Source organism: Psittacula echo (genome assembly GCF_963264785.1).
Source record: "Psittacula echo genome assembly, chromosome: 2".
Lineage (NCBI taxonomy): Eukaryota > Metazoa > Chordata > Aves > Psittaciformes > Psittacidae > Psittacula > Psittacula echo.
Genome location: NC_137737.1, coordinates 13,301,654 through 13,324,239, shown reverse-complemented (window position 1 = coordinate 13,324,239; position 22,586 = coordinate 13,301,654). Strand labels below are relative to the sequence as shown.

The window sequence follows — 22,586 nt, the reverse complement described above, 5'->3', positions numbered from 1 at the left end:
AATAGTTCAGTTCTGTTTCTGCTGCAGAGCAACTGTCTTAGTTTCATTGATACAGCTGCCCATTTGTCATGTTGCACAAAAAAGTATTTGGGTATGGGTTTAATTGAAATGTGGGTCCTTTTTTCACTTTCCACATATTCCTAACAATGGTATAGAGGCTAAACAAATCAGAACAGATTTGTCAGAAACTGGGTGCTTTTAGCTATAACAGATGTCAGAATGAATTTTTGAGGGTGTAGGAAAGGGAATTTTTGCTGTTGCTTTATGAAGTTCTGAAACATAAGAGGTATTAATGTCCATCTCTGAGGCCTCTTGAACAGTGAAAATAGTGTTAAGAGGAACTGAGGAGAAAAGTACTAAGATTCGTTTCTTTAACCTTATATAGATAGATCTCAGTATGTATATGTAAGTTTGATATATTTCGCCTTTTTCTAGTGTAGTATTAGCATTTTTTCCTTTCCTTTTTAGGTCCCTGTCTGGCATATAGCTTTGGGGCATAAGTGTGTCTTCTATTGTAAGGCCTCTTAAAATTGTGAATGAAAGGAAGCCCAGATCATACTCATAATTAGTAGTGTTGGGATTGTGTTGATTTGAAGAAGAGACATTTGTAGAGAAAAATATTAACTTTTATTTATCAGCTTCTGATTAATCTCTTTTTAAGACTTACAAACATTTTTTCCATTTAATTTGTGTAGCTTGTATTTGGCACTATAATAGTACTAAACCCTTTGGTGTCTCTGTGTGTTTATTTTATATTGCTCCAAATGAAGGCATGAATTGGCAATAGATTTTAGTTGCTTTTAGTCTTAAGTACTGTAAACTATAAGAGTAATAAGCATGTGAAGGGAGTGTATAAAAACAATGCATATGCTGACTAAAGAAGTCATATCAGTGTTGTACGTTTTATTCATGTAGACACATTCAAAATAGCAGAAATCTAGGAAAGTAAGATTTTATAACTGTTAAGCTGTTAGAAAAGCAAGACTAAATTGCACTAAGGGAGATTTAAGTTTGGATTTCCTGTTTGGTTTTTGATTTTATTTTTTTTTTTTAATAAGCATTTGTTCATTTTGTGATACCATCTTCAGTTCTTTCACCCTTCTTATCTTTTGAAGTCCTCTGATTTTTCTGACCAAAGTGAAACTGCTGCTGACTATTTCAGTCGTTCCAACCGCAGGGGAAGCATTGTTTCCGATGCAGATGATGTCCAAGGTTTGAATAGTGTGAGTGTAACACTTGTTGTTATACTGTGATGAATACTATGGATTTTATTTTAATGTTCTGAAAGAGTAAATACTGCAAAAGCATTCAGAGTTATTTAATGGCAGATAGGTTTGAGGGGATGGGGCAGGTTTTGTCATATAGAAGTGTCTGGAATCTGAATTTTTAAAAAAGCATGCTGCTTTATTTCAAAGGAGATTTTGCCTGTTGCTGAAAGCATGTGGAACATGTTAACACTTCATGGGTTTTGTGTGTGATAAGTTTAATCATCTCTTCAACGTACAATGGTGGGGGTTTCCTACAGAAATTAACAATGTCTAGTGTTTTGTGTATTTTTTGAATACTACTACTTGGTTTAGTGACAAAAATAAATACTTACAACTGTTCCCTCATTAGTTCATTTTAGTGTTTATTCATCCAAGATGAGATTTTGTCAGGGTCATTAATGGAGCACTCATTGCTGGCTATGCTCTTGTACCAAATCCCAAGTCAACAGAGCATGTTACATATAATGATGGTTTTCTTGTAAATCCCTTTAATACGAACTTTAGGCTTTACACCAGACCTAGCTGCCTTCCGTGTTGCTGCTATATGTTCTAGAAATTCCTGTTACTTGCTGTGTTTTAATAGTGGAAAAACCAGGGAAATTTCTGTTCTTAGGCATGTCTTTAAAGGAACAGGGTTAGTATGTGCAGTAGGAGGAAAGGTTGAGAATGGGGCTTATTTAGATGGGCAAAGGGGATGCTGATGCCACATGGTGATCCACCAGTCTGCAATTGCTTCCTCGGGTAAGAGCCTAAGAGACTGCTGGAGTATCCCTACAATCACTGTTTCTGTGAATCAGCATTTCTAACAAACCTGTTTTTCTGAAATTAATGCTTTGTTGAAAGAAAATGTGGAGGCTGAGGCTACCTTCTCAGTTGCTTCTATTATCATCATCACCATTATGTATTATTAGATTCAAAATTTATATCCATAAGTTATTCTAAGCTGATGCTTCAGATCAGTTGTGTTCTTCACATCATTTTATCATTACAGTGGTGACAAATATTTGCAATCTACAGTTTCGTACATCATTGGAGATGGTGAATTTGCCATGGAAATACAATGTTACTTCTACAGAAACCACAGTAGAAGGAGAAAGAAAGATCTCCTAAAGTAACACTTATTTCTACTGTAACTGTAGCAGACTTCCAAATCTCCTTCTCTGGGCTGGGAGGAAAAACAAGTGTTCTTAGAGAAGCAAAGTGTTTGAGATACCATACTCAATATATATTGTTTCTTAACAATACTACATATTAAGGTCTTCATTTAATTCCACATAGTTTGATTTATGGAAATGTAGAAAATATGCAAATTTACAATATGATTTTCCACTATCAGTGATCTCTAAAGACGGAGGGGATGTGGTAGTTCTTTTGCTTAGGTTTCAATACATAGAATATGAATTTAACTTATTTTGTAGGTTGCTATTCATGAGTACACTTCAGTTACAGGCTTTTGCCTGAATTAGTTTTATTCTGATGTAATTGCAGGTTTCACCAAAGAGACTGAAGGAACAAGTATGTTTTCTAATAACTCGGATGTTCACACTGAAGTGCACTTGCATGAAGCTTTGTGTTTGTTATGCCACCAAGTGTTGTGGTCACTCCTTGACTGAAAATTAAAATAGTGAAACCTGTTTTGTTGTTCAGTACTTCAGTATTGGTAATGAATGTCTTAAGTTTAAAAAAAGGTTTCTAGCTTTTTCTTTATAAGCATTGATTTATTTTTCAGTTTTTCAGGCTGATGGTTTTTGTTTTCCTGTCTTGATCTGTGCTCACTCAGTATCTTTGAAAAGAAGATGGTGAATCAGTAGTCCCTAATTACAAAATGTGTTTTGTGATCACTTTCCCCTTTCTCTTTCAGCTGGAAGAAAAGAATGAAAAGTCCCATTCAGAAATCTTTTCAAGGGTAAGAGTTTTTAACTCAAAAATTATTGAAAGTCAGTGTCAATCTACAAATTTACAATTATTATGATAGTTCCAAAAGTATAAATGCTGTTTGGTTTTAAGAGCTTGCAAAGAGGTGGTTTTAGACATAGTTTTTGTCTCCAAAATTAATGCTTTGTATCTTTTTTTTCCCAAAGAAATAATTTTACTCTTTAGTTGACTTTTTTTATACGTTATACTTTTAGCAAGGATGAGTTTCTTACAGAATTCATTTTCTGTGTGAGAAACACTTAGCAAGAAAGGTTGAATTTTAAGAGGCTAGGGCTATAAAAATTCATGTGCTAGATTCCACTGGAGACTGCCTTCTGAATCCAGGGTGGCAGAAATCAGAATTTTTAGAAATATTTTCAACTCCTACAGTTTTCCAGCACTAGCAGCCTCCTTATGAAATCGTTCTGTCCAGATGACTCAAAAATGTAATGTTACGATAACTGATCAAAGAGAAACCAACAGTTCACCAATAAGTGCTGGGAAATAACCAGTGGGAAAATATTGTCTGTAGGCTAATGCTAAGAAATGGTAAAAAGAAGAGAGAAAAGTATTCTGTGACTGTGAAGGAATTTATTAAGGTCACAAATACCAAAATGACAGGGTGATTCCTGATAGATTATTTTTTCCTTTTTTAAGCCATCATCTCGCAATTCAGTAAGCGCAACTCCTCTGAGTGGCAACTCATCTAGGAGAGGAAGTGGAGACACGAGCAGTTGGGTGGATCCTGATGCATCCCTCAGTGAATTACGGGTAAACTACATCTTCAGAGAATTTGGAAATAGTTTAAAATTGTATTTATGGTTAGGAGGAATTTTTCTTTGTTACAGAATTTCTGGTTTCTTAATAGTAAGAAAAAGTTACAAGGATGTAATTTTCAATCACAGGAAATTTATCTTTGTAATTTGTTGTGTTCATAAATATTTATGGTGCTAACACTTTAGCTTATATTACAGTTAAACTTCATGTCAAATTTGAAAACATTTCTGTCTTGTTTGAGATGGCTTGGATTCAGGGATATAAACCAAATCTTTCCATCACATTGTTTTGAATTCATTATAATTTCTGTGAATTATTGCAGGCTTTGGCAATTGACAGAAATGCATGTACGCCTTTTAATGCTTTTTTTCGACTATAAATTATTTCCCCATACTTCTCATGCAATGGTTCATTCCTATGTCCTGCAGGATATCTATGATCTTAAGGACCAGATACACGATGTAGAAGGGAGATACATGCAGGGACTTAAAGAACTAAAGGTATCAGGGCTCTTCCCAAGCATGCATTCTGTATGGGTATTTTTGGGTAATGGAGATATCACTGGTTCCACTAACTACATAAGGCTTTACTAACAAGTTTTTGAATTTCTTCTTCAAAGCATGTAACTAACTTTTAGTGCATAGAGACCATCAGCTTAAATTTGTCATACAAGACAATTAAGGCATGATTTAAATGTACATGAGAAGAGAGTATATGTTCGTTATTTGGTTTGTTAAAATACTGTTAAACTTCTGTATTTTTACCAAGTGTTTTCTGGGGACATAATGAACAGTTCAGTTTATATCTTTTAGAGTTTTATTAGCAAATAAATGGATATTCAAAATAATTGCCATGTATTGAATGGGAAGGAAAGAAATGGGCTATAGTTATGACAAAGAACTTTAGCATTAGCCTTCCAAGCTTCAGTAAATACTACAGCTTACAAAGCAAAGCTGAAGTAATAATTGTGAAAGATGTGCTGAAATGAATTTGGACAGGCATACTGCTTGCAGGAGAAGGTGATTTGGTTTAATCCTTTGCCATTAAGAAAGATGTGTGGGGTTTTTATGTTTTTGGTTTATATTCCCTTTATCTATGAAGGTTGGTGTTTTCAGCATTAGGTGAATGAGATTTGTCTGTATTTTAACTTGTTTAAATTAATATGGATGCTTTTCTTTTGTAAGTTTTCACACAGATAACAGTTTGCAGTTAAAGTGTGATTATTTTCCCCTCTTTACTGTTGAAGGGAAACTGGATACAGCAAATAATGTAGCTTTGTTCTCTTAACTAATTGTCAATGGCTCCATGTAAAAGCAGGGATCTTTCCATATGTTTTATATCCACATAGAGACTGAACTTAATGAATGCTGCTTATATTAGAGCATTGTGACAGTGATGAGTGTAACAGCTTCCTTGAATTTCATTGATTAAACAACATACTAGATTGCATAGTAAAGAGAACATGTATAATTTGAGCTGTTCATTGTAGCAAAAATTATTTCCTCTTTCAGGAATAAATAACTAGAATCTGATAGCCATAGGCTTAGAGGAAATACATCTTGTTTTATTAACACTGCCAAATGAATATTAAAAGGACTTCAAAGAGCAATAGCTTGCAAGATTATTAGACATAGCTCCGATTGTACTAAATTTAAATAAAACATGAGATTGCTTCATATTTTCAGAATAGATCTCTTAAACTTTTGCATGTTTGACAGCATCTCATGACGATTGCTCTGAATCATTAGTAATGCGCTGTTATTGATTATAATACATTACACTTACTGAAGATCACAAGTGTGCAGTAGTGAGATCTTGATCTGGGCTTGGCTTACAAAATTTAATTGCATTTTATGCTATTGTAAATACTGAATAATACTATCCTAAGCTAATTTGCCTTCCATAGAGACTCTTTTGGGAATCTTTCTTCCTAATTAGGAAGATACTGCCTTTTTTTCAGCCTCTGCTTTAGCATATTTGTCTTGTGTACATTCGAAGAGTTAGCAGGGCACCTGCTTTTACATTACTTTTAAGCGGGGTTTTTTTCAGCAGCAGAGTAACAGCTATTTGTAATCACACTACCTTCCTATCTCTGTGGTTGACCATTCCTCACGCCAAGAGCTGTGGTCTTAACTAGACTAAAAATCTAGTGTTAGTAGAATAACTGCAATGTGGATAGCTCTGATTTAACTAGGCCTTCAAATCTTTTCATGTCTCAGTTTGATTCAGTTTTGTTGATTGTTTCTGTGTTCCTTGCATCAACTAGAAAGGGATCTTTTTTCTTTGCTCAAAATTTTGCTTATGCAGTTAACAGAACGTTCTCTTGATGTCTGCTGGGTTTAATCATCTTGTTCTAGCCAAGCAGGCTAATTTGCATAGCCCTTTGCCATTACTGAAGAACTGTGGGTGGCATTTCTTCATAGCTTTCGGTTGTGTGCAGAGCCTTATTATCCATTTTCATTCCAGCATGTTCCCACTGCTTCATCTTTAGGCATCCCACGGCCTCTTTCAAGTGCTTCATAAATTCTTCCAAATCTGTATTATTTCCCACCAAACTAGAAGATAACTGAAAGTACATGGAATTCTTGAACCATAGGGGACATGTGGAATACTTTACTGGAAACAAGGAACAGTTCCAAAGAACTCTTAGCAATGTTCCAGTTTTCTTAACCAGTTGGAAACTTTTAGGCATAGTTTGGTTTCTTTCTTGGAAGCAATTCTCACTCTTCCATCCCAAATCAATTTATTCCACTTCGATGACTGCATATTTCTCCCCTGTTAACTTGTTGATTAATGACATTTTAATTCAGTCTTTTAAACCCCAATCTGGTCTCCTCTTTAAGGCTACAGTCCTGGAGGACATGGCGTAAAATAAGGGGTCGAGACAATTTGATTTGATAAGTCTTAGAGGGTGGGCAGGAACAGCATTGCTGTTCCGAACTGCCTGATAGGAGGCTGTAGAAAATACAGGGCAGACACCTTTCAAAGGTGCACAATGACAGGGCAGGATGCAACAGACATAAGTTGCATTGTAAGGGCAGAAGTTCCAGTTAGACCTCAAGAAAAAGACTTTTCACAGGGAAGGCAGTCAAACACTGGTGCAGGATCTGCAGTCTACATCCCTGGAGATGAGCTGTGAGGAGCTTGATCTTGTTTGTCCCTGTTTAATTAGGAGATTGGACAGATGGCATCCAGAGATCTTTGCCAACCTGAATTACTGTATGACTCTACTCACCACACTTGCAGAAATGACAGAATTGGATTTTTTTCCTAGTTGTACTTTCTGTTACATTTTGTATCTCTTCATAAAAGGACTCATTTTAGTCCTAATATTTTAATGTTTTCCTCTAAATTGAATTATTCTTTGAAAGCCTTCAGAAGTTTTGCTGTCTCTGGTGTTTTGTTTTACCAGTCTTTACAAGATTTGTCATGTTTACACCATCACAAAAAAATCTTATCTGTGGTTTTAATTTGAAGAGTTACTTGAATGCACGTTATTCTTTATTTTTCGTTATGTTGCTCTCTCTATCTTCAGTCTTTGCTGTTTGCTATTTACTGCTTCCCAGATGATAATGGCACCTTTTATTTTCACTACTTATACTGTCTTGTCTTTTCTGATCTGTAGTCTATCAGGCTATGTCTTAAGTTATTTTTTCTGGGGTTTCTAAAATACTGTATTTCTCCAATACAAAACTCCAGAATTCAGTGAATGGAACAGAAAGGTATAAATACATATGATTATGATAAAAATTATAAAAGGTAAAATACATATTTAAAGGACAGCTTTCTCAAAATGGAGATTTAGAACATGGAATAGTGTTTGAGGGTTGGGCTTTTTTGGATTTCTTATAATGTGACTTGCTATCTATAAAGAGCAGAAACAAAGTAGGTCATGCGATTTTACTGTATCACAGATGACACTCTTTAGCTTTTTCTAAGGAAATTGAGATAGTTGCCACCTTCTCCCCTAATTTCTTAGCCCTTAGTCCTACTGTTCTGTTTTCTGGAAAACCCAAACCTGGGGCCCTTTGTGTTCCAGTACTTCTACTGTCATAATACAAATAATGAAAATTGAGGTTAAGCTACTTAGGCCTTCAAAGAACAGATTACTTGAAATACTAGGGGATTTGTAAGAGGGCACAAATATACTTTGGAGAGGGAATGGTGTAATAGTTCTTTTTCAATTCTAAAATTAGTACTCTGTGCAACTCATTTTTTGTGACAATGCAGATTAAAATCACTGCATGTTTAAAAGTGCCTGGAGTGATAGTTGTTCTAGTATATGAATAGTCCACATGTGTTACAGTACTGAGAAAAGAATAATAGGATAAATCATTTTGGTAACTGTCAGAATTGTGAAAGACAGTATAAAGCAAGGCATATGTGCACCTTCAGGTAGAGAATCAAGCATGTGAGTCTTTACATGCCTTATGGTAAAAAAAGTCCTAGTAAGAAATAGAAAGACAAAATGTCTGCTTAAGCAGAGAATCATTATTACTGAAAAAGTGTGATTACCTTAAAACTTTGAATCTGAGGTAATACAGCACTACTTTAATAACCATTAAGTTAAAGCTACTCTTAGAGTTATTTCTGTGATCTTTTTTAGTCATTTCATTGTCTGACTTCTCTGCCAAATTTGTTGCCTCATTCTGGAGTGTTTCTTCATGCATGCGTTGAAATATGATAAGGCTGTGATATTGCTGCTTTACCCCCGTGAGTTAAGTTGTGAAGGTGGCAGAGTAACAAAATGCAAGTGGAATATTATCTTGTAGTTTTCATACTTGTGGAATGATGGTTTTTCATTGCTGTGTATGACCTAACCTGAATAATGGAAACTGAGCTGTGACTTGGTGTCGCTAAAGGGAAGATAAATACAATTCAGAAACAAAAATGTGTTGGAATTTTACTGTATAACAGTGCCCTTCAGCATTGTGGTGATATTTTAGCAATATAACAATGCATAAAAACATGTGGTTAATGTAAGCCTTTCTACTGTGTGTAGGATTCACTAGCTGAAGTTGAAGAGAAGTACAAGAAAGCTATGGTTTCCAATGCTCAACTAGACAATGAGAAAAACAACTTGGTTTACCAAGTGGATACCCTAAAAGATGTCATTGAGGAGAAAGAAGAGCAAATAGCAGAGTTCTATAGGGAGAATGAAGAGAAGTCAAAGGTACTGATTTTTGAGACTTTTTCTAATTGCAAATGTAACCCATAGAAACCTTGGACTACTTAGAATGAACAGTTGAAAACTTCTGGATTAGTAGAAAGTTCTATCTCAGTGGCCTGAGATGTTTTGAGTATTGTGTTGGTTTATAAGAGAAACTAAATCACCACTAACACACCCCCACAAAAAACCAACACATTAATGTAATACACTGACTGAAGATAAAATATGGATTTAAATCGAATAGGACATGTTTAGCCCCACTTTCTTAAAAAGGGAAGATCCATGACAATATTATTCTTTCAGCAATATTCAGATAAATTCAGTATCTGAGTTTTCTTGTTAATACTGTGCTTAAGCCTTTATGGCATCTTTCTACTCAACATTTTATTAAATAAAATCTTCTATGTAGTAAGCATCTGGAGAACTTACCTAAAAATCTGATTCTGTGATTTATTTTTTTTTTTAGCTACTCTGTAGAATTTCTCCAATTGTTGCAGTAATTTCTTAGATACTGTTAAGTGTTATTACTAATTTTTCTGAAATTTAAACTGTATTGATACAGGAATTGGAACGACAGAAACACACGTGCAGTGTTTTGCAGCATAAGCTGGATGAACTTAAAGAGGGCCTTCGACAGAGAGATGAATTGATAGAGGTATGTACATATGAAAGTGTATGACAGAACTTGTGTAAACACTATGGTGTAAGATTTGCGTGGGAACAGCCATCATACACAAAACAAATAGCATCTTGCATTTTTAGGAAAGAACTTATCTTGTCCTAGTGGGTAGATCTCTCTAAATTTACAAAGTTCAAAATGTCTCTGCACAATTTTCAGATGAATTGCATCTTGTAAAATGCTTAATTCCTGTGAGAATTATGGTTTTCCGATGAATGTTCTTTGTATCTTCCCTTTGAAGGCAGAACTAATGTTTGCATGGCCAAAATCTTTTTGCATAGCCAGAAATTGTGATGCATGGATAATACTAAATGTTATCCTTGCCTTTCCCACAAGTTTTTCTTTCAGCTGTTCCAGATTTTTGTGAGCATCAGCCACTGAAGCTTGTGTTAGTGAATGTTTGTTTGCTTACAAATCAAGTGTGAATATAGCAACACTGATCAGTATGTTACTGTGTCATAACCATTTTGCCGGGTGTGCAGTGTGTGTTCCTTTCACCTCTCACTCTGTTCTTTTTCCCTTTCTTCTGGAAACAAACCTGATTTTTCAAAAGCTATAAAACACTGCACTTCATTGATCAATCTGTTTCCCCATTAAGTTCTTATGCTCTCCAGGTAGTAGCACAGTAACTCCAAAAGGGTTCTGAAAAGTCCCAGATCTGTTATGATTACTGAAAAAATAATAGGCTCCCTGAACTGGAGTTGGTATGACTTACTAGCAAAAGAAAAGATTAGCCAAAGTAGCAGCACTTTGCAGCAGATTAATGCTGGCAAACAGAAAAAGTTAGCAAATTCTGGTTGTAGCTCTGTTGCTTGCTCTGGATTCTCTTTGAATTCACTGTAAATTAAAAAAAACCTATATGGCTTGGGGGTATTTTGGGGGGTTCTGGGTTTTTGTTCTTTGCTTTTTAAAGTATGTGAATCACGAATATGTAATCGATTTGTCTGGAGTGTTTGGCAGAATGTAGCTTGTGTTGAATTTTCATCAAATGCATGGATTCCCTTGGCCATTTATTTGAGGAACTTCTCCATCTATTCAATAGAAGATCTAGCTGAAGCCGTTTAGCTTTTTGCAAAAAGACATTGTCTTCATTCCCAGATGTAAAATCAAGTTCACTCATTAGGAGGGCAAAAAATTGTCACTAGCCCTAAAAATTCTTGTCATCTTCATACATAATTCTATGAGCCTAGAAGAGAATTCTAATTAAGTGTGCAGCACATAGCAAAATGCAGTGTTAGATTAAAAAAAATGGGACTACACTTGTTATGTATTAATATAGTATCAGAAAGTAGTCAGAAGCTGTATTTCACTTCCTGGATGCTTGATTCAAGCTTCTTTCTTTATATTTTAAAGAAGTTTTTCTATTTTATCAAACATTAATAAAAATACTTGTTACATTAGTGTTCACTTTCAAACAGGACTTTAAGGTATCTGGACATGACAACAGCATAGTTATTTTCCTATAAGAAAGGACGTTATTCCCAGTCTGCAATGGGAACTGTTACTAAAAAAAGAATGTAGCTCTATCTGCGCCAGATTTCCCATCCACATTGAATAAAATTAATTACCATTCTCTTGCATGAATTCATAAGGAATATATTAAGTTGCACCCTTTTTCTTTAATTTCATGCTCATTAACTCTTTGGTTGACTTTTATTACTTAATTTCCTTTATCTTTATTTAAATGTGGTTTGTTGTTTTTTTTCCTATTTCCTTACTTCTCTTTCCTCTTTTATTCTTCCCTCCATCCTATTTACTACAGGAGAATCAACGCATGCAGCAGAATATAGACTCCATAACCAAAGAGGTGTTTGATCTCCAGGAGACAATTAATTGGAAAGATAAAAAAATAGGGGTATGAATCAAATAGGGGGGGATGCATTTTTTCATTTTAGAGGTAGATGGATGCCCCCATGCCCCAAGGAATACTGTGTACTCTAAAGAAATGAAGGCTGCTCCTGATTTAAATACTTTAAATGTTTTGCAGTCTTTAGAAAATGAGCTCCACTTCATTTTTACTTGCATTATGATGAATAACACTGATAAAATCTATAATATAATAAACTGTTAGGCAGTCAGATTTATAGTACTTATACAAAATATTCTTTGCCCGTATTCAGGGCTTGAAATGTTATATTTTCCTTATGGCTTGGGTCTGTATATTGATCCTTGCGACATAGCAATAATGTAATTTTAAACAGATTTGAAATTGGTTTTAAAGCTTTTAATCTCCCTAAAGGTAAATACAATTTTCAAAGCCTTCTGCCATTTGACTCCCACCTCTGTTGTCAACTTAACAATTTGCATAGGAATTAGTGGGTTTTAAAAGGGTTTGTTACACTACCTGGGATAAGAGAGACAAAATACCCCAAATAATGGAAAATCTAGAGATCTGCAGGAGCAAAGTGTCAAAATGTAGAGAACCCTCAGTATTTGTACATTTTGATTGCATTTGGCAGTGTTCAAGGCCAGGTTGGACAGGGCCTTGAGCAACCTGGTCTAGTGGAGGTTGTCCATGCCCATGGCAGGGGGTTGGGACTGGATGAGCTTTAAGGTCCCTTCCAACCCAAACCATTCTGTGATTGTATACCTAATGCTAAAAAATACAATCTTGAATTGACTTCTGCAGCCAACTTGCAGATTCCTGTGTTTCGCTTCTGAACTTTCTAGGGCTGGTTAGCTTGAATGCAACACTGAACCAAGCTGATTTTTTGATAACACACACAAAATGCCAAGGTTACCAGCTATTGTAATTGAGAGCTGGAATCAAAACAGTGGTTGCGTGAGACCTTTCGAAGAGCATCTGTAGGGTTCCTAATAAGGAAGGAAGGTGGTACAGGAAGAACTGTGTTAATATTCACTATGCAGCTAATGTAGGTCAGACAGGGTTTGTCAGCTTTGCTTCTGGGCAGCAGGAAGTGGTTAAAACTAAGTCAGCCTGAGTCTTGGGGATAACTGCTTGGCTGAGAACTTGTGACTGTTCTGTGCCACAGGAAAATGGCCTGGTGGTGAGGAGTTAGCTGGAAGGTCTTTAGAAAGGAATTCTCTGCCTCCTAGTAACACTATTGTCATTTATCTTCAACTGAATTTTACACTGGATTTTGACATACACAGATTGCTTTGAAGATTGCTGCATTTGCTGGAGTTCAAGTCACTGTGAAAAGTTACCTTTTAACCGATGGTGCCCAGTTAAAAAAGCACTGTTACACTGTCTTTTTTTTTAATCCATATTTAATTAGTTTCAGTCCTTCAGTCCAATTCTCCTTACCATGAAATAACATTTCAACATGTTTAAGTTTATGAACATTCTTCTGAAAAGTTTTTTTTTTAATCTTTAACCATATTCTTTCCATACTTATCCTTCACCATTGCGCACTTTGTGCAAGCACTTTTTGCTTTCAGAGACGTTGCCGCAGTTAGTACAGAGCATATCATTTATCTAATGTTCAAACAAAAATAGCTACCAGCCAGATGGACAAAGAAGGTTTTTTTTCCTTCAGTCATAATTTTCTTGCCAGTTTGTGTTCCTGTAAACAGCAAAACTGGATTTTTTCTTAGTTCTTATTTTTACCAGCCTGAGATTGAAACCTTTTAGTCATTACAGTGTTAACATGCTGCTCTCTTTTCTGTCTGATTTCTGTTATCTAGAGACGCATTTCTGAGCTCACAGTTTTTGAGTCTTTCTCCTCAGTGCTGAGAAGCTTTGCTTACTGTTACTCTATTCCAGCTTCAGAAATCTCTTGAGAAGGTCCACAAAAGAGTAGTTTATAACTAGAGTTGTAATGTAATTTTACAACGTGTGCTTCAGAGTAAGGCAAGCAGAACAGAGATAGCATGAGTTTGGTTTATACCTGCTTTCTTAAATTGTCATGTTTCTACAAAGCAATTGAAATTTACAGTTGTCGTTGGTCTTAAATCAGACCAATTTGAGGACAAAAACACTGAACTATAACTTCCAGGTTATACTCCTGGAATACACAGCTGTTTCACTGTTTGGTGGCTCCAAATGGTACATGCACTGCCAGTTTGGAATTAGCAATGGAGTGTGTGAGCTTGATATAGATTTCATGCAAGTTTCTTGGAATATTTAGAAAATAAGACCATAGACAAATCTGCTTTCTGCCAGATGATCACATTTTAATTATACTGGTCTGTTAAAACATGCCTACAGAGCTTGTGCTGATTTCTGCCTTCCCCCCCAAAAGAACTGCAAAAGTGGATTTACTACAAAGTTCATGTCATGTATTTTAATTCCTGAGCATACAAACAGTAGCAGCTTTGCTAAAGTTTCTCAACATCTCTCCAAAGGCAGAGATACATGGCTGTATCAGTTTCACTTCCCATCAAATTTTCCTGATTTCTATGCACATAACACTTCTGCATAGCGTTGCGGATAGGAAGGATGTTTTGGGAAGGTTAGCAGCATCACAGAGCACTGCCAGGTGCATGGTATCTGTGTGTGCAGTGTAATTCTGGGCCTCTGTGTCCATTCTGTCCAGTGGGTGAGCTTATTTCCCCTTCTGTTTCTGCTGCTGTTCTTCAAATATGAGAAAGGTGTATCCTTAAGTGGAACACAGAATGATGCAATGATTAAGGATCTCTGCAGTGTTTATAATGTACTTAGGAAAGGTGTATGTGTTATGAAATGTGTATGTGTTAGGAAATAAAAGGACATCTTACGAGTTCTTTTTGATGTGACAGCTAATGTTTTCACACATGTTGAATTATTTGTATTTTACATGTCACATTTACATATTAGTAAATCAGTTTTCTGTTGAAAGTAAGAGTAATCCATTAAGACATTGTTCTGGATTCTAGATAATCATTAAAATTCAGCATACTGCAATTGTTATGTGGGGCAATTACAGTACACCTTCATTTCTTTCTTGGTATCAGTCCATTCCCAAACATTTCCGCATGACATAAGATTTAGTGGATAATTTTCTTGGCAAAATGTGCACTTTCACAGTTGCTGTATGGTTAGGATTATTTATAATGCTTGCAATATTGAATTTGAATGAATAATGGAATGGGATGCTGCAAGTGGAAGTGTCTGATTAACTGCCAGGTAACACAGCTCCAGCATAGGTAGGCAAATCCATCTATGTCCATATTGCTTCAATCCTTGTTTGTGCTAGTAGTGCTGCTTTTTTCTCCCCCTCTCAAACTGATTGCTTTGGGTTTAGTAAAGGCTGGTTGTAGTAATTAAGCAGCTAGTAAATAAACTAGTATTTCTAAGTGGACAGGCTTATATATCCAAGGTCTTTTATGAAGTATGTTTTCTACTTCTGTACCCTGTAAGAGATAGAGAAGTTAGTTCAGTGGATGTAATGCTTTAGGATCTTTGCCAGTTGAGTTCCAGCAAATTTTATTTCTGGCCACGGAATGCCTGTAATAAGAAAAATCACTCTTTTGGTGTATTTGATTTAGTTTTTCAAAATCTACCAAAAATAGAATCCACTAAATAAAAATGTATAATAGAAACTACTGAGACTCGCCTGGGAAAAAACTGTCATGACAAACATGCAGCAATGAGGCTAGATATGACTTGTAGAAAGTAGTTATCAGAGATGTACGTTAATATACATTAAATACCACTTTTAATTCCTTTACTTTTGTTGAGCTCTTTGTATTTACTTGTAGAAAATCTCTCTGCTATCTGTCATATGCTTTTTCTCTGTGCCATTCTTTTTCTTGCCATCTGCCTGAACCCAGGCCCTAGAAAGACAGAAAGATTACTTTGACTGCATTAAGAATGAGCGAGATGAGCTCAGAGAGGAGTTGGCTGACCTGAAGCAAACAATGAAGAGAGGAGAGGTATGTTTGTAGCAGTTACTTTGCAGTAACAGAAATCCAGGAGTGGGGCATGAAATCAAGGTCAATGAAAAAGAGGAACAATGGTTACTACTCTTGTGCAGTCTCAAAACCTGACCTTAGGGTAGGATAAATGGTTCAATAGTTGTAACTTTTTCAATTAACTTGAAAAGCTTTTTATGAACTCTTCTGTCCGATTATGTTTTAGCACTGCTCTTGTATGAGTAGGTTGTTTTTTTTTTTCTTTTGTGATTTTAGAAACATGGATTAGTTATAATCCCAGATGGCACACCAAACGGTGATGTAAACCATGAGTCAGTGGTTGGTGCTATAACAGTTGTGTCACAGGAAGCTGCTCAAGTCTTGGAATCTGCAGGAGAAGGACCACTAGGTAAAAATACCCTACCATACTTTGTTATAGAGCATTTGAAGTCTTTGCTTCCCAAAGTGATTTACAGCCACAGAAAGATTACCTGTGATGTTTCTGGAATACACAACTTTCAAGGTTGTTATTTATTTTTTATGCTGAATGAGAAAACAAATTTATCTGAGTAAAAAAATAGTATGTGCTTGGATGTTTGTAATTGATTAGATCTTAGTCCAGATTTTGTTACTGTCAGGAAAATATCTTGCCTGAAAGTGTAGTCTTTCAGATTAGTCTGTTTTCTGTTGTTCCATGGAAAAAAGTTCTTTATGTATAATCAGTGAAAGAACTTCTGTTAAAGAAAGCAAAGCCTTGTATATTGTTTCCCCTTCTTTGAAATATTTCTGCCTTTTAGTGTAAAGCAAATGCAGTATTTCGTCACATTCATTAGAAAGCCAAGTTTCAATAACATTCAAAAAAATGGCATGGACAGCAGAAAGATAGAAGTTTTGGGGGCTTTTATTTTAACTTGCTTTTATGCTTAGGCTGAGCAAGTTATTGCATGCATAGTCAATCTACTGTAAAACTCAGTCAACATGCAAAGATATATCTGTATAGTCTTGGATTATATTTGTAAATAATATATAAGTTACATATATTTGATTTCGCAGAGATTAGACTTGATACATGTTCTGCTGTGGCTCCATCATTGTGAAATACAGATCTTTATTGTGTTGTTTCTGTCAGACTTAGCATTTCCAAGGCAACTGCTTTAATTGTAGCAGGGCATTGCTTGACAGAATGCTTTGTGGCCACTACCAGTCTTCTGACCTTCAGACATTGCAACATTCCTGTGGGTCCTCTCCCAACTACATTTTTGGTGATTTAAGAACGCTTTCTACAAACTTTCTGAACATATGAGGATGCTTAGTGCCTTCCCTGAATAGATAACAGTCCTTAAGAAGGAGACAGGGAAAAGAGTATACAGTCAGAAGAAAGTTTTGTTGGAAGTGGCTGTTCTAGATATTGGGACAAAACTGTGTTTTTATTATGAAAAAAATCATCAGTTGTTAATTTACTCTGAAGAATTACTAAACTGTGAGGTCTTGTTTTAAAATTCTTTTTAAATTTTAAAATTAAATTCTAATAAACAGTGTGAATTAAATATTTACCTATTTTTTTCTGCTATTAACTGAAGGCTGATATGTTATTAGATACCAAAGTTTTATACTCCCAGTGCTTTTGGCTTAAGTTTAAAGAAATTAAGTTTATTTGAAAACAAACAAAAAGTTATGAAAAATGTTTTTAGTTACAGATTTCTCTGTTTTTTTAATTGCGTTCTTTGGTTTTAGATATCCGGCTACGAAAATTGGCTGGAGAAAAAGAGGAATTACTGTCACAGGTAACACAAGCTATTAATTTTTAAAAATAGACCTTTGTATATCCTTTTGCAAACTATTAATATATTGGCAATAACCAGATATTAAGTACCAAAAGTACTTACTCAAGTACTTAAGCACTAAAGCAAAATAAAGTACTCTTTACCTGGCTGGCTACCAGGAATTATCAGCTCCTCTCACTAGTTTCCTTATCCATTTCACTAACTGGTTAGTTGAAATCTAAGTTGTTGCTGATCTACTGTCAGTGCATGTATTTAAAATAGTTCTTCCTTTCATTTTTGTTTTCTGTATATATACTAAAGTCAGTAAAATTACTTACTCATAAATTCAAGTAGCCCTTCTTCTGAATTGATGAGCGGTACTGTTTCTTTGATCATTTCAGTTACTCAAATAGAAAATGAGTATTATCAAAGTAGTTGTATTTTAACGCAGTTCAATATTGAGAAGAGAGTACTGAAGAAAACATAGAGCCATTGAACGATTGTTAGGAATACCATAGTTTTTGTGCTGCTATTCGAGCACATTCCAAATTTAAAGTGGTGGTGTCAACATTTGCATTTGCTGGGAATGTACCTTAATTTTAGTATAGATACTTGGTTTAGAATGCAAATAAATTCTAGTATCAAATACAAGCCTATAAATACAAGCATATAAAGATGTATATGCATGTTTATCACCACAGAGTTGTAAAAAACAGCATTAAAATATTCGTCATGAATGAGAGTTTTGCAAGTATACAACAATACCATACAGCTAATGTGTAGGATGGTATTTTGAGAGTCAAAAGTAGTTCCCACTTCTTGTAAATTCCAGACACAGAGGACATAGCTGAGGAATCTATGTTGACATGCACTCACCCAGCAGTGGGGAGGGGGGTTGTAGGTACATGTCTCAGGGACTGGTTTTCCTGCCTTTTCTTCATCGAGACACTTACAAAGCCATCACAGCCAGTGGCATCTTGGGACTGCTTTGCCTTTTTCCCATTGAACATTTAGATACACAACTACTGAACTTATGGGAGTCTTTTTCACAGAAGAACACTTCTTTTTCAGATTAGAAAACTGAAGATGCAGTTGGAAGAAGAACGACAGAAATATTCTAAAAGTGATGGCATGAATCCAGATATCATAGGCTTAGAGAATGGTTCTGACTTGCAACTAATTGAAATGCAGAGTAGGTATATGGTTACTATTCAAAAGTATTCTTACTCGGGAGAGGAAACAGACTTTTCTGGCTCCTTTTCCTGTATTGTGGTGTGGTAGCAGTATTGTGAATGAATATATTGTTATGCACTTAGTTTTTTGTAGACATTTCTCACTGCAAAGTAGCTTAAAAGTCTGCCTCTTCCAGTGTTAAATAACAATATTCTGGGAAGTTATTTTCCAGTTGATGACCTTGCCTAGAATGGGGGCTGCTACCCAAACAATTTCAGTTTTTAGGTGATGGAATTTCGGCTGGAATATTCTGTTAATATAGTCTACCTGATTTTTTTTTTTTTATTTATTTATTTCGTTGAATCTTTGATACAGAAACTTAATCTAAAAGACTTTTTCTCTGAAGCAAAACATGAAAAATTATTAAAGTTTAACACAATATTCAGTGTTGCTTCATAGAAGCACGAAGCAACTTTCCACTTCAAGCAAGCTATTCCTCCAGCTGAGAACTTTACTGGGTTGACAGTCATTTAATAATGGTTGTGGCAGTGAACGTGAACAGAGTACTGGCAATATCAGGGCTAAAATATACCACCAAAATGATGTACCATGTTCCTTGGAGTTTGTCAGACAGGTTCAAGCCTTGTGCTCCTTAGCATTCAAATGTTATTACAGATGTCTATGCTAAATGATGCTGGTATTATTTTTATTGTGATTTGACCCATCTTAGTGTGTGCTGGTTATTATGTTGTCTTTTTTTGGGAGAGGAGTTTGCTGATCTAAATGTGTGTTTTAAAAGGTATCTCAGACAGCTAAGAGATAATGCCTATTCTTACAGAGACAGTAATTGTGTTCTCTAAATAACAGGGAAATTATTTCCTTTTCATACTCTGAAAAAGATTTCTGAAAGCACATTTACCTCTTTCATCCTGTATACAGGCTATTCAATAAAATGGTCTTTTTAATGATTTCTAGAGTAAAAGGTAAACTGCCAGTTTGTACAGTTGTTTTGAGTGATATATGCCTGTCAATTTTTATCTAGGAGATGCCAACAGACAAATTAGTGAATACAAATTTAAGCTTTCAAAAGCTGAACAAGATATTACTACCTTGGAACAAAATGTAAGTGTGTCTTAATATTTATTGTTATCATTACACTTGCTCTGTACAGTTGCACAATACTTTTTTCAACAAAACTATGAAAACATATTTCCGTATTTGATTTCCTGTTTGTTCTTTAGTTTGCACATAATAGCACTATATTTATATTTTTATCCATATTTCCTTCAATACTTGTGCATAGTCTAACCTTAAGAGAAAATCTGGAGTAAATTTACTCAGATATCAATGTACAGCAGAATATAAAGAGGAAATGAAGCTGCTAGTTCAAGGAAATCAGTTTATGTAGCTTAATTACTTGCAAAAAAATTGTATAGACTTTGGAAGGTATATAGTTTACTGTCTGAAATTCAAGAGTCTGTTTTTATAAGTATAGGTATACATACTGTCACTGATTTATGCTTTGCAATTGTAACTCAGTAACATGGTATTATCTCTATAGGTCACCTCAAAATCTCATAAATGATTGCACTTTGAATCAGAGATGCACAGTTGTTCTGTCCTGCACAGCAGCAGGCTAGTAGCCTGTCCTATGGGTTTGGGGGTAGCAGGGAGCTATAAGTACAATCAAGCAAGTGGGCTTTAACGCTGGCAGATTGCAGCAGGACTTGTCTCAAGCCCTCTCTTCACTGCTGAACTCTATGCTTGATCTCAGGACCTCCTGCATCATGCCCTGATAAGTCTCCACCTTCTCATATGGTCTCTGCTTTTCAGCTTTCCAGCTTTTGTTTTTAAGCCCCTGTATTCCCCAACTCTTGATTTTAATTCTTCCAACTCTTCCCTCTGCATAGTTCTTCAGCCTTCTGTATCTTCCCAGCTGTGTCGTATGCTATGTTGCATTCTCTGTTGTTTCTTGTGACCCTCACCAGAGAGGGACAGGCAGTGAAGGGTATTCCACGTTTCTACCCACAAATTATTTTACTGTTTTATTAGTTCTTTTAAACATTCTTTGCAATTATGGCTGATGAAAACACAAACATCCTTTTCCCAGAGGGGGATTGTATGGATAATTCACAGGTTGCCTTGTGTTATAGTGGCTTTTCAGAAAGGAAAGAATAGCTAGTGGCAGGTGAGCTTGGGGTGGAACACCTCAGTAATTGTTCCTTTTATCTTGTTTGGGTTTGCAGATTGCACGACTTGAGGGGCAGGTTACGAGGTATAAAAATGCAGCAGAAAATGCAGAAAAAGTAGAAGATGAACTCAAAGCTGAAAAGAGGAAGCTTCAGCGAGAGGTAACTGACTTGATTTCCTTTTCAGCTGTATACTCCATGCTCCTTTCAGTCTTAAACTGCTCTGTGGTTTGCTTCCAAGCTCTGTGTTGTTTGTAATCTTTGGTTACAGCTTTTAAGTGTTTCTTGAGGAGACAATCAAGTCTGTCAGTGTTGCATTCAAAAGACAACTATAGCATATAAAAGTAATACTAATTACAATTCAATGGACTACCTTGAAAAGAAGGATTCAGATTTGTATTTTCTTCTAAATGTGATAACTTTACTTAGCTTATGTGGCACTCTTATAAAGCATGTAATACTTGTATTCCTGTTTGTTTCGTCTGTCAAAGCTCAAGAACAGCAGAAAGGCCAAGTAAACTTCAACTGATAATAACTTTTGCTTTCACTTTATAGTTAAGAACAGCACTGGATAAGATAGAAGAGATGGAGATGACCAATAGCCACTTAATGAAAAGGCTGGAGAAGATGAAGGCGAATAGGACTGCGCTTTTATCTCAACAGTGAAGTGGAAATTGAAAATATGATGCACTGCTCCTTGAATAACTAGCCCCTAGCTTGTTTTTAAATACAGACTTTCATTGGCACAAATTATTTGAACACTGAGCTGTTTACTGGTGTTTTAGTTTCATAATTAAATGGCATACTTCTTTTTGTAACTTATGAGAGAATGAAATGTAGTTTGAATTCCCATGTGAATGACAGCAATTTTTCTGTAGCGTTTGATTCTAGAGTCAGAGCTGGAGCACAATGCTGTACGTGCAACTTTGCAATAGAAAATGGTTTTACAGCTGTGGAATCCAGTTTACCCAATATCTCTTTTGGCTGCTTTAATGATGCTTGATGCTCGGAGACAACTGCATGAATTCAAGAAAACACTGTATTACTGTATTATAAACTAACGTATATTTGCTCAAGACATCACACAGCACAAGTGCCTTTTATCTGGTGCAATTTAGACTTCATTGTTGAAATAACCTTTGAAATCAGATAACATTTTATTTTAAAATACATCTGGGGTATTCACTAAACTTTATACATTTTGAAAATGCATTTTTGTAAAATATTTAAATTTATAAGAAAAGAATAAGGAGTGTATATAAAAATCTGCTTTTTTTGCATGGGCACATCTGAGTTCTAGGTAATTTTGTCAAATACTTGATACTCTTAGTATTAAGAGTACAGATTTTAAAACTTTTGTTGTACACCATCAAATTATGTCATCTGCTTAAGTGTGAATTGAAATTTTAGGGTGGGAGGAAGGGGTGGGAAATGCGGCTAAGGAGTTTATTAAATGGACACTTTATTGACCAAAACCAGACATTCTGTGTTTTCTTTAAAAACAGAGGTAAATCTGTGCAGAATAGGAAATTCTGATCTTTCTCTTCTTGAAAAGTATCTTTTTGGGTTTGAAATAGACTAAGGTCATTGGGGATTTTTCTTTTTCTGATTTCTTATCCTGGCCTGTTACTCTGACAGTGCTGCTATGGAGGAGGGCAGGCAGTAAAAGGAAGAAGGTGCCTCCTGGAATGGTGTGGTTTTTTTGTCTGTGGTGGTATGGTTTTTGTCCTATGCTCTGTGTACAGTGAATTGCTGTTAAGAACCTGCACTCTTCAAGCTGGCACATCACAATTGGGAAATGAACGGCACCTGCAGTGGCAGTTGTGGAGCATTTGAAGTGGCACTGCCTCCATGTTG

General features: G+C 35.5%; 1 protein-coding gene across 2 annotated transcripts in view; it reads left to right on the top strand.

The window, feature by feature from the left end:
• The window catches only part of LRRFIP2 (LRR binding FLII interacting protein 2), a 51,147-nt gene extending 29,045 nt beyond the window's left edge, over window positions 1-22,102 (top strand). Inside the window, exons 4-14 of one of the 2 annotated variants that reach the window (XM_080611505.1) lie at window positions 3,130-3,174; window positions 3,840-3,953; window positions 8,962-9,132; window positions 9,692-9,784; window positions 15,524-15,625; window positions 15,881-16,013; window positions 17,339-17,388; window positions 18,439-18,559; window positions 19,583-19,662; window positions 20,787-20,891; window positions 21,285-22,102. In XM_080611505.1, the coding sequence (XP_080467631.1) occupies window positions 3,130-3,174; window positions 3,840-3,953; window positions 8,962-9,132; window positions 9,692-9,784; window positions 15,524-15,625; window positions 15,881-16,013; window positions 17,339-17,388; window positions 18,439-18,559; window positions 19,583-19,662; window positions 20,787-20,891; window positions 21,285-21,395 (1,125 nt within the window). In that variant the 3' untranslated portion in view covers window positions 21,396-22,102. The remainder of the gene's footprint in view (window positions 1-3,129; window positions 3,175-3,839; window positions 3,954-8,961; window positions 9,133-9,691; window positions 9,785-15,523; window positions 15,626-15,880; window positions 16,014-17,338; window positions 17,389-18,438; window positions 18,560-19,582; window positions 19,663-20,786; window positions 20,892-21,284) is intronic. The other variant, XM_080611506.1, reaches the window with a different exon arrangement.
• Window positions 22,103-22,586: the final 484 nt, after the last annotated feature.